This window comes from Saimiri boliviensis, chromosome 3 (assembly GCF_048565385.1).
Source record: "Saimiri boliviensis isolate mSaiBol1 chromosome 3, mSaiBol1.pri, whole genome shotgun sequence".
NCBI classification, from domain to species: Eukaryota; Metazoa; Chordata; class Mammalia; order Primates; family Cebidae; genus Saimiri; species Saimiri boliviensis.
In genome coordinates this window covers 26007731-26020168 of record NC_133451.1, presented here as the reverse complement: position 1 = coordinate 26020168, position 12438 = coordinate 26007731, and the positions used below count along the sequence as shown (strand labels likewise).

At 33.6% G+C, this 12438-nt stretch overlaps 1 protein-coding gene across 3 annotated transcripts in view; it reads right to left on the bottom strand.

The window, feature by feature from the left end:
• The window catches only part of STIM2 (stromal interaction molecule 2), a 153243-nt gene that overhangs the window by 21133 nt on the left and 119672 nt on the right, over positions 1–12438 (bottom strand). For all 3 annotated transcript variants that reach the window (XM_074395977.1, XM_039468489.2, XM_074395978.1), the window contains exons 4-7: positions 10794–10905; positions 6663–6778; positions 3770–3947; positions 3051–3228 (exon numbers count right to left, since the gene is read on the bottom strand). In XM_074395977.1, coding sequence (XP_074252078.1) covers positions 3051–3228; positions 3770–3947; positions 6663–6778; positions 10794–10905 — 584 coding nt within the window. The remainder of the gene's footprint in view (positions 1–3050; positions 3229–3769; positions 3948–6662; positions 6779–10793; positions 10906–12438) is intronic.

The following is a 12438-nucleotide window of genomic DNA, read 5'->3' as shown; positions in this document are numbered from 1 at the left end:
AGGTTCCGTAACATGCAGACCTGCATAACACCACAAAATGCATGTCCACAAGCCCTTGTTCTCACAAGATTTTAAGGTAAAGTTTCTATACAATTTTCACTTCCAAGGAATTATACAAAGAATCTCAAAAAGATTCATTCAAGTTATTCTCTTTAATCATAGATTCTCCTTAATGACATTTCCATAAACGTATTTCCCCTAAAAGAGCTCAATGGAAACACTTTTAACATAAAAACTACTTATATATTTTTAGCATAAATTGAAGCTGAACAATGTTTAGATTGATTGCCAAATAATGACTCAAAATGACTTGTGGAAAGTCTGACCTTCCAATAGTGGCTACTACTTAACTGTTTTCTCTGCTATTACTCATAAATATTTCATTTGATCTAAATCTCAACCCTTAGTTTAAATAACACTGTTGTTTATAGGGGAATTAACATAGTTAAAACTGAGTAATTAACAGATTTTGCAAATAATAAATGTTTAAAATGTAATAATGATTTACATAATTTTGTATCTCAGGAACAAAACAACAGTGAGTAAAAACATGATGTCACAGAAATAATCAGCCTAAATATCTGAAAACTTGGTTTCTAGACCCAACTGCATTATTTATCATCTCTGTGACCTTCAGTAAGTTCTTAAGGCTTACACCAATAGGGATATTATCACTTGTCCTAATTAAAGGCTTCCTGAGACTTTTTCTAAGAAACTAATTTGTGAAAAATATTTAAATCATACAAAATATAAAGTGGTACTATTAAGTTACCAAAAAGTCTCCATTCTAGGAAAAATAACACTATATAAAAAACATACTACATTTTCCTGACCTCTAAATTTATGTTGATTATTCTCCAGACAAAACACAGTAATTCTCTGAACTATGTGGAACTGTAGGTTGTCATATTATACATGATTTCTCAGTTAAACTTACTTCTACAAGCAAAGTTTTTAATAGTAGTACGACAAAATACACACTATATTTAAATCCAGACAAAATATGGTAATTCTCTGAACTATGTGGAATTGTAGGTTATGTCACATTATATATCATTTCTCAGTTAAACTTATTTCTACAAGCAAAGCTTTTAATAGCAGTATGAGAAGACATAGATTTTGGAATATGACATGCAAAATCTTGCCTTTACCAGCAAATAGCTGTGGAACCCAAGGCAAGTTACCTAACCTCTCTACACAGCTCATCTGTAAATGAAGACAGTATCTGTGTGTTGTGAGGATTAAAATATATGAGCAAACCACTGGCAATGTGTGTAGCATACACTTCCAGCACACGGTAAGTCCTTAGAAATTCTTGTTTCTCATTAATATAATCATGCCAGACAGTGTTCTTCTTAAAATACCAATTTCCTTAATTTAAATCCCCTTTTATTGACCCAGGATCTAATAAGATTACATTTGTACCAATACATCATCTCTTGGTAACTTTAAGGTCTACTGAGGTGTGCATGGTCTCACTCCCAGAGCTTCAAGTTAGAATGTCCATAATTCTTGGACCCTTTTTTAAATATTGTCTCTTCTTCTGCACTGTGAAGTACTACCATCAGTTTACATCTCTGTAGAAGAATTCCAAACTACTGCTTTCTGATTTGCTCTTTCTTATCTACAAAGTTTAGAAAGACAGAAATATAACAGAACAAACCGAGAGTTGGATGTCTTGGTGGAAAAAAGCAGGGGGTTCTTAACGGAGTGTAAAGGGCATAATACCCAATTCTCGGATACAGTATAATTTCAACTAGGCCTTTTTTGTCAACTCCCTGATTCTTTGCCACATTCTGTGCTGATATGCTTTGTTAGGTAAATGGGGCATGACTATAAAATATGCCTAAGAGTCCTTAGAGAGAAAAGATCCGAAAAACAGATGTCTGGGGGTGTGAGAGGAGTGGTTAACAGTTACAAAAAAGATGGCTATGTTCAGTCAGACAAATTCTTATAAAATGACCATCTTGAAGAAAACAGTAATGCATAGTGCATCTTTCTCATGAGCTGATCTTAAGTCATTCATCACTTAATTTGCATTTCTTATTTAGCATTCAATTAAGAAGGCAACAACAGTGCATAAAACAAAGTGGAGGCAGAATACCTAGGTTCTTGCTTCTGCTTTATAACTGAGTCACCTCTAATTCTGAGCAAGTTTTACAATCCTCATTTTGTTCTTCAGTTTCATTATCAGTAAAGAAAGCATCAAAGTCAGAAGGAGGAGATGGGACCACAGAAGTAGAGGTTGGAATGACGCACTTTGAAGACCAAGGAAGGGGCCATGAGCTGAGAAACGCTGAGTGGCCTTTACCAGTGGAGAAGGCAAGGAAAACAGGCCCTCCCCTACAGCCTACAGAGCAATACAGTCCTGCAGGCTCGCCTTACCTCGCTCTGACCTCCAGATCTTTACAATGATAAATTTGTGTTTATTTAAACTGCTGTTTGTAGTATTTTTTTTTTTAAAGTAGGAATTGAAAACTAATGCATCTGCCTATAATTAAATTCTCCCAAAACCTCACCTTCTCTGAAGGACTCTGTGCAATGCCTAAATGCCTATATTCTCTCTCAAGTAACTGAACAGGAAAAGCAAGTATTGGAAAGGACGTCTTTTAGACAGCTTCAGAACTTTTAGCAGATTATGTTCTAAAACCATTTAACAGGATTCAAATGGATGTTTAATAGAGATCCTTTATCTTTGCAGAGAAGTTCAACATTAGATATACTTTATCTTACTACATTATAGTCAGAAACTTAAACATATTACAGATGTTAAACAAACACCTTAACTTTACTCAAGACAATGAACATGGCAAGAGATAAGATTGCATGAATGAGTGAACATCATGGTAACTTTATCTTTCAGTTACTGTGTTATTTTGCTATATGAACTTTGATCAACCCTAATAACATAAACAAATGATTCTTTTATCAACTGAGGAACACTATACAATGAAACTAAATGTAGGAAATTGAAGAAAAACAGGACCTGGCTCCTCAGAGTGGCAATGTTAACATCCTTACAAATGATTTTTTTTTTTTAATGTAAATACCTGTTCCAATTCCTGTTCTGCATACTGACGTCTACTCAATTCACATTCAGCTCCCTCCCTTAGCTCTCTCAGTCGACATGCCTCCTCCTTTGCGTAATTGATTTCATCCATCATTTTGCGCTCTAAATTTTGCTTTTCTACAGCAACGTTTCTGTTTTCTTCCTGTGCTTTGTCAAGCCTTATAGAACAATAAAAATAAAAATTCCTCAAAAAAACTTCCAAAGATTTTTTTTTTAAATAAAATAATGAATACTGTGTCAGGCAATGAAATACATATTTCAATCAGAAATCATAGCATTTTTCATTAGCCTTAAGCTTGGTTAATAAAAATATCAGGCAACTTACTATAAAGTTATTTTGGTTTTCATGGGCTCAAAAGACAGGGAAAGCAGAGAAATACTCTTCCGCAAAAAGCTTTTTAAAACTCCGCAATTATTTAAATCAAGTTAAAAATAAAATTTAACTACATATCTAATTCCACTACATTTGACTTACCTCCACTGTTCTTCTACTCATGTATTCCCAAGTATTTACATTTATAATAAATCTGTAACTATGACAAAAATATACTTCTCTAAAAATGTGGTATCAAATATACATATATTCCTGATGTGTAATAACCTAAATATAAGTGTTTAAGCACACGCCCATAAATTTTTTTAGAAATTGTATTTGCCTACATAAATAACAAGATTTGTGTTTTTTCTTTTTTTACTTACCTCTCTTGTAAGTCCATTAGACTTTGCTCTGCAGTTTGTAGGCTCTCTAAATCTTTCATCATTTTTGCAACATGTTCTTTTGATGTCTTATTCTGCGTATAAGCAAACCAGCACCCTCCAACACCAATTACTATAGAAACTGTGAGGATAAAATCCTTCATCCAGTTATGAGGTGGGCCTATGAAGAGAATTATAGATGATTCAATTAATCTTTGAATATGACAGGCCCTCAATACAAAAAGACACTTTTTAGATAGCATTTAAAACAAAACAAAAAATTGGAGATCTCTTTCCCATGCACAAGCTCTAGCCTTTTAAAAATTCTTTCTTCAAATAATGACTGTGCTTCTTATAACTCTTTGACATATGAGACTTACAGAAGGGCAGAGAAAAACCCAGACAGACACACCATGGCCCTGCTGGTGGTAGAAGGAATGGCCAAAGTCGTGGGGACCCTTGAAAAAGCAACAGCACCTCTAATCATGTGCTGCCAGAATGGTCCTTTGTGGGGTGAAGGGAGTCATCAAAAGTATCACCACCATCATCCTGACTCCCTTCCTTCAGTCAAGTCAGGCAGTTGTCACGTTTTTAGACACTCCTACAAACCTGATCACTCACCAAAAAGTATTTTCCCAATTCGGTGAGGTTAATCTCAAGGATGGTGATAATTCCTTACCCACCCCCAGCAGACATTTGACAATTTTGGGTTGTCTCAACTTGGGGGAGTGGTTACTGGTGTCTAGTGGGCAGACACCAGAAATACTGCTGAACATCCTATAGTGCACAAGACAACTCTTCCCTGTGGCACCCTCCGCTGATAACAAAGACTTATCCAGGAACTATCCAGCCCAAAGAGTGACTAGTGCTAAGGTTGATAAAGCCTCAGTTAAATAGTAGTAACAATCATCAATTTTAGGTGTTTATTTGTCAAAGATATGGGGGTTACTGGCATGATATTAATCCCCAGCCTTATGTCCAAAATAAAGAGTGGGGAGCCAAGGCCTATTTAGAAGCGATACTGTGTTTTGTATCACTGAAGGTAGTGATACAAAATACAGAAATCACTATTCAAATTTCCTAATTTAGCCCCTCTGGAAGAGACACATGATAGCTAATATATTATTTTAATGCTCCAAAGAGATACAGCTCACAGTGAAAACCCCCCTAAATGCCCAGGCCTCTAGTAGAAACATATTTTGCAGTTTGGTGACATAAAGAGTCCTACAGACTGACAGGTCTGGGGTTTGGCTATGTTTGTGTAGTGTGGTGTGATATGTAGCATGCTCTATGTCAGAGATGTCAGTTATCCATATTGCCAGAGTGCACACCCTCACCCTTCCACCTGTAGTAGAAGAAATGTATTGCTGAAAGCTACAATCTCAAAAGGATTTTTTATTTCTGCCTCACACTGAGACGTTCAGCTCAGGTTCTACTTCAGCTATGAGCCCTATTCTCTGACTATAAATAACATTAAACAAATAAGGTCTCACACTCAGTAATAAGCACCACAGAATGAAAAAGATTTAAAAAAAACAAACACTCTTTTAAAATGTATCTCTGTTCATTTGACAATGCTGGTTTTTAAAATATACCTAATGTGAGTGTTCTGACTAAGGGGCACATTCACTCAATCATCCTAAGAAAAGCATATTTAAAAGGTAATGTATCATTAACTTCTTAATTGGTTTATTTAAATATTTGTTTACAATCTTCTTTGAGATTGTAAAATTCCTATTTTCACTAACCACTCACATGAGAAACGCTGGACAGAATCCCACAGAAGACAATCCCCTATTGGAATCAGTCTAGAAGTGAGGATAAGGAAAAGGTTGGAAAGGGCATCATCTCTATGGAACGCTCGGCATTTCGGTAGTGTTCTATTTCCTGGGGTTTGTAATTTCCACCAACAGTGCATTTCCACCAGCTCTCATAAGGGGAGTTCCAGCTGTTTCACCAGCTGCTCTTTTAGCCCAAGCCAAAAAAGAACCATCAGTAAAGTCATAAAATCTATTCAACCAATTCTAGTAACCCTTTTTCAGAAGGGCCATTCCCAAGACAGTATCACAGAAACCTGAAAATCTCCTAACTCCAAGAATCCAGGGAGAATAAACATTAGTTTCCTACTTTATAACTTGTGGAAGCCATTTTTCTCATATTAATTTTATTATTCTTTTTTGCCTTTTAAAAAATAAAACGTAATTCTTTTAAAATGTGTACTCTTCAAACACTTTCTCCCAAAGCTTTCTGAAATTTGAAATTAAATAAAACAAACATATTAAACACTTCTTCTGGGGAAAAACACTCCTGTCAAAGTAAATAAACATAAGGTTTGTTTTCTTTACAGATATTGTGTAACACTTTCTTAAATATTTCTCTTCAAAACAATCAAATAACATTTTCTACTTTGTGCTTCTGACAGTATAGTCTGTTACTTTATAAAGCTTCAAGCGAGTCTTTGCTTTCCACCTATACCTAAAAAATCCTTTTCTTGGTATTTGGTGAAATTGTTAGGATCTATTGCTTCATGCCATCACGATGGTCAGATTGTATTATTTTTTAAAAGATTCCTCAGTGAATATCTAATTATAGTAACATCAACATTAAAACTACTTCAAAACTCCAGTTTCAAATCTAAAAATTCTAAATTAACAGCTAAGCATAGTTTTTCTTTTTTTAACAACTTCTTACATTAGTAACCAGCTTTAAAAATTTCACACTCAATGACAGAAAACCCGATTCTATAAATCTTTAAGATAGTGCTACACTTCTTTCACAGCTAATAGATGACTCTTCTTAGATGCCTACTACCTTTCTTATTTTTTTTTCCTTAAATAACACAGAGATGATCAGAATATTCTTTTATATTATCTTCTGAGTGAGAGAGAATACTAACGTGTTATAGGTCCAAACAAAACCACATCCAATGCCTTGAGCTGAAGTTTTTGTCTGTGACTCCGATCACTGATTTTCAACTGGGAGATCATAAATGAAGGTTCGTGCACTGCTATCCTGTTTATTTGAAAAATACATATATATATTAAATAAAAATATTTCTAGTATATAAATTTAAATATTTGAGCAACACATTTAATACTTTACATACTACTGATGGTAACTGTTGGAGCTCATTCATGTGTGATTTAATAATTTATGTTTCAAAAACCTTTTCAATGCAAACTTAGCTGTAGAAAGACTCCTGTATGTTAATCATTTAATAGCTACATTGAAAAGTTTCTGTTTTCTAAGGTTACTTTCTGGTATGACTTACTATGATTTAGAAATTTATAAAGTTGAAAATATTTGATAATCATTAATTACTTCTGGCATTTATTATCCTTTCACAAAAGATAATAAAATTGTAAGTAACTTACTTTAACATCTATAGCAGACTTTTAAAAAGTTTTCAATTTAGATCACATTGCTTTTCTTTAAAAGTATCAAAAAATCTATACCTTTACATTCTAATGTTTAAACTGTTTAAAAATTAAACAAAGAACACTGAAGTCACAAGTGAGAAACAGAAGCCTTCACAGATTGAAGTAGGTAGGTAGAGGGATTTATATAGTAAGTAGTACTAAACCATTTTATTAGCTATGAAGAAAGCATGTAGGGGGCACAAGTAAAATAAGAAAATAAAATTACTTTATTATGGACTGTAAATACAAGCAGCCCAGTACTCAATTAAGATTTCTTAACAACCAAGTATGATGCTAGTAAAGATTTTATTACACAAAGTATAATAATAATGGTAAAATTAGTAACCATGACAATAAAAACAAGCATATAATACATGCTGGGTTGTGTACCAATGGCTTAATACTCAAGAAAACCTTGTAACAGTATTTCCATTTTATAGGTGAAGATACTTGTGAGAGGTTGAGTATCTTGCCTAGATATAATTAGTAATAGGTAAGGTAAGGATTCGAACCCAAATATGTATGATTCCAAAAACTACTCTGAAACACAACATTTTGTGTGGAAAGATATCAGTACTCTCTAAGAATGGAGAAATTACAGGAACTCCTGTGAGTCTTCTATAAAACCTTAAAGAGCAAAGAATTCTAACATTCCCTCTCTAAAATGCCTTCCTTTATCTTCACCACAGATAACGGAAGGCATTTTAGAGAGGGAATGTTAGAATAGAATAACATTCTATTACAATAGAAATAGAATCTCTTTCCTATAATGCTTCCCTTACACCTTTAACATGACACTTAACAAACTGCATGAAGGCAAAGACTATGTCTTATCTCTGTATCCCCAAAGCCTAATGCAGTACTTGCCAAAAGCAGAAGCTTGAGAAACGTTTGTGTAATAGCTAAATGAATGCATGGATGGATGGATGCATGCATGAATTAACAGCAACACTATCAATAGACTAAGACAAGAAAATGCAGTAAGAAAGAAAATATATAACAGAATTTTATACAAGGTTCAATATGAGTCCAGAGGTAAAAACGATTCCACCTGAGTGGGTTAGGGTGTCAGGGAAGGCCACGTAGGCCTGAAAGAAATGAGATGGTATGTGACAGGTGAAAGGAGCCTTAGTATAATCTTTGGTAGTAAAAATTACAGAGTATAGAAAACACAGTAAAAGGTTTAAGATAACTGCTATAACAAACATAAAAACTAACATAGTTTTGGCTACCTTTAGCAGATGTAAAGGGTTTTAATGTCACAGAAAATAAACATCGTAATCAACTGTTGTAGGCCAACTACCTAGAATATGTAATACGTTTTCTTATACATTCTTGTAACTAGCTCTCATGTCTACAGATACCATACAAAGAGTTCTGGAACTTACATAATAATTGAAATTAACTGATATTGCCCCTTCGAGTTGACTCATCTAATTTCATTACCATATAACAGGGGCTTAAGGAAGAGTTTACTGTTTTCCTTTTCTCCTCCACTAAAAAATAATCCAATGGGCTGACCTGAGAACTGAACTTTTATATTTATAATGTTTTTCTATAGTAAAACATTATAAATTTTTAAATAAGCATTATAATAATGTTTATAAAATAATAAAACATTATTTTCTGTGCTGTATTTAAGGAGTTGATCTTGACAAGTACCTGATGTCTCCACAATTTTACCAGAATTGGAAGCATCTCTGATTAATCTTTACTGAACCAAAAGAAGTAAGTAGCTACAACACTGACTGTCAAAACACAGATCAGCCTATTTTATTTCATGTTGTTATATAAAGAAATTTCTCGAAAGACAACAAGAAAATTCCTATTGTTCTTCATACTCAGAGCAACATATATAAATGAAAAAACTCAAATCTCATTTTAATGTTCTACTCTGTTGTAACTTAGGAACTTGTTTTAATTAAAAGCAAGAACTACACTTTATTTAACGTTTATCTTCTTTCTAGTGTCTAGTTGTACCATGAACATAAAATATATTCAGTAGTACTTACTAAATTGACTCTTATTCCCATAATTTCATCATTCTAGTCATGTGTATAATAAAATCAGAAATACTAATGTTGATATTCAGAATACATTTAGGGGAGATTCGAAAACTTCCAACTTGATCCAACTACAAACCACAAAGCAACAAAGGATACTTATTTAAATAGGGCATGTAAGGAAGTTGACTAGGGATACAATGTATATATTTCATTACATATAATGATTAGATTGTAAAAATCTGATTGGAGTCTTTTTCGATGTACGAAATCATCCAAGGAAAAATAAAACTTAAGAAGCAATCTTGTAAGGGTAAAAAGTTCTGGTAGAATCACTGCAAATTTTGACATTTAAATCCTTCAGGTTTATTAATTAATTAGAAATTATTACTGTATATATTATATACAATTAGAAATCATGATTAGAAATTATAATTGTATCATTTGCTATTTGCAAGACACCTGCTTCCAAGAAATAAACATTTTCTATAATTTGAGACTATAATGATGTTAGATTGCATTTTCAATTTAATCAACAGTAAGTACTAAAATTGTATTTAGTACTCTATGAGAAGAAAAGCTTACAATCAAAAACAGAAGAGACAGATAAAGGCATTAGGACAAAGATTAGCATGCTACTTGCAAACGATACAATTTAGATGTAATTTAGAAAATAAAATTTAGAACTGGATTCAGACATCTAAGGGAAAAACTGGCAACCTGGACTTTGCTATCAGATCTGTCGAGGTTTAAATGCTGCCTTGGGCAAAATGTTTAACTGAGGCGTCCCCAAACTTTTTACACAGGGGGCCAGTTCACTTTCCCTCAGACGGTTGGAGGGCTGCCACATACTGTGCTCCTCTCACTGACCACCAATGAAAGAGGTGCCCCTTCCTGAAGTGCGGGGGGGGGGGGGTGCAGATAAATGGCCTCAGGGGCCACATGCGGCCCGTGGGCCGTAGTTTGGGGATGCCTGGTTTAACTTGTCTGTGACTTGGTTTTTTTTTAACCTGTAAGATGGAAATTTAACCCTCATTTTAATCATGAGAGTTAAATGAGATAATATAAAGTACTTCTATGTAACATAAATTTTATTTTTATTAGTTTCATTTTAAAAATTCAGGTATAACTTATAGACACCATAATTAGGTGGTTATTATCATTTAAAAAGTAACAAGAAATAGATGAACATTAATACATTCAAGAAGGTATGTCCATAAAAATGAATCAGTATCAAATGAAAAATTTTTTCTTAGGTTGGTCAAAAGTTGACCCTTCATGTTATTTACAGATACAGTTGATACTTTTCCTCATACCGAGGACAACATATATAAATCAAAAAACTCTAATCTCATTTTAATGTTCTACTCTGTTTTAACTTGAGCATCACCTTCTGATACTCAAATTACGTTCCTTGGAAATAATTTTTTTCAAGAGCCTGATTATTTAGACAAGAAAAATTGATTAAAACTTGAAAATGCATACTTTAAAAAGATTAAATAATAGACGTATTTCCTTTGTGACCTCAGATACAGAAGTAACTTGTAGATTCAGTACTAGAAAATGACATCTAACAGAAAATACATTTGCATAACAAAGATTCACCTGGGAAGTGTCGTTCCTTTGACATTATTGTCTCTAAAATTCTTCTCATATTGGGGTAGTTCAACAAACTCTATCAACCACTGAAGAGTATCTTCAAGGGTCCAATTATGAACTGTAGGAGATAAAAGGGGAATGCGAATAAACACACCTACTTTCAAGAAATACATATCTATAATTTCAGAGAATATAATGATGTTAGATTGTATTTTCAATTTAATCAACAGTAAGTACTAAAATTGTATCTAGCATTCTATGAGAACAAAGGCTTACAATCAAAAACAGAAGAGACAGATAAAAGCAATTAAGACAAAGATTAGCATGATTAATTCTAAAACAAACACCTATACAAAGTTTGTGCAGGACGAAATAATCTATCACTTCTCTAGTTGTAGAAAAATTACCAGATACATATTTGTTCAATCTTTCATTTCAATACTGTAATACTGAAAACATTATGAATACCAGGTTCCATTCTAAGCACTGGGGATACAACAGTGAACACAACAGATAAAGTCCTTGCCCTTATGGGACTTAAATTACTTTGGGTTTAGGGAGGGGCACTTAATGAAACAAGAAAGAAGAGGAAGGGAAATTTCAGATAGTGATCAACTTAAGAAGGAAAGATGTCAGGGTAAGCCTCTCTAAGGAGTTGACCTCTGAGACCTAAAAACTGCAAGGAGCCACATTGTGAAGATCTGAGTGAAAAATATCCCAAAGAGAGAAAAAGCCTAGTTAAAAGAAAAAAAAAAAAAAAAAAAAAAAAAAAAAGAGGCTTCAAATGAAATGAACTAGTAGTGTTTGAGAAACTGGCAGAAAGTCAGAGAGGAGCTAGGTCATGAAAGGCTTTCAAAAACTCTGGATAGTTTTCTAATTTCAATTTTTTTAAAAAAGAGGAATAATCTGTTTTTAGAATATTGTTCTTCAATATGGAGAATGGATTGTTCACAATAAGACTGGAAACGGTCCAGCCTTATCGTAAAATATGGAGAAATAAGGAGACCACTCCTTATATAACTGCCTAGATAGGAAAGGGTTAGTGTCTTAGCCTACGGTGGTAGTAGATAAGATGACAGCAAGGAGTCAGATTCAGGATATATTCTCGGGATAATGCTATTAAGATGTGCTGATGAAATAGACAGCGGCTGGCAGTTAAACGAAAGCCAAAAGTACAGAGGGTGCTGCCATTAACTGAGATAGAAATGAATGTGGAGGAACAGCTTGGGGAAAGGAGCAGGGCCAGGTGACAGAGCTCAAAAATTGTTTTAAGACATGTTATGTTTGAAGTATGTACATGACATTTAAGTGTAGGTAATACAGTAGCAGTCAAATCTGCAAATCTGGAGCTTAGGAAAAAGTGAGGTTAGGAACAGAGGCTAGTGGGAAGTCATCAGCATACAGGTGATCTTCAGACTGAATGACATCAACCAGAAAAGACAGCTATTAACAGATTCCAGGAGATTGGACCTAAATCAAGAATAAAATGATAACTAGCATCTCTTCTTCTAGATACTTATTTTAAAGTAAGTCCTTTGTATGCATTTTCTTCTTTAAGTCTTGAAAAAAAAAAAAAAACTTAGGAGATTCTAACATAATTATCTTTATTTTGGAAATTAAAAACTAAAAAGCGAATTGAACCAACAAGCAG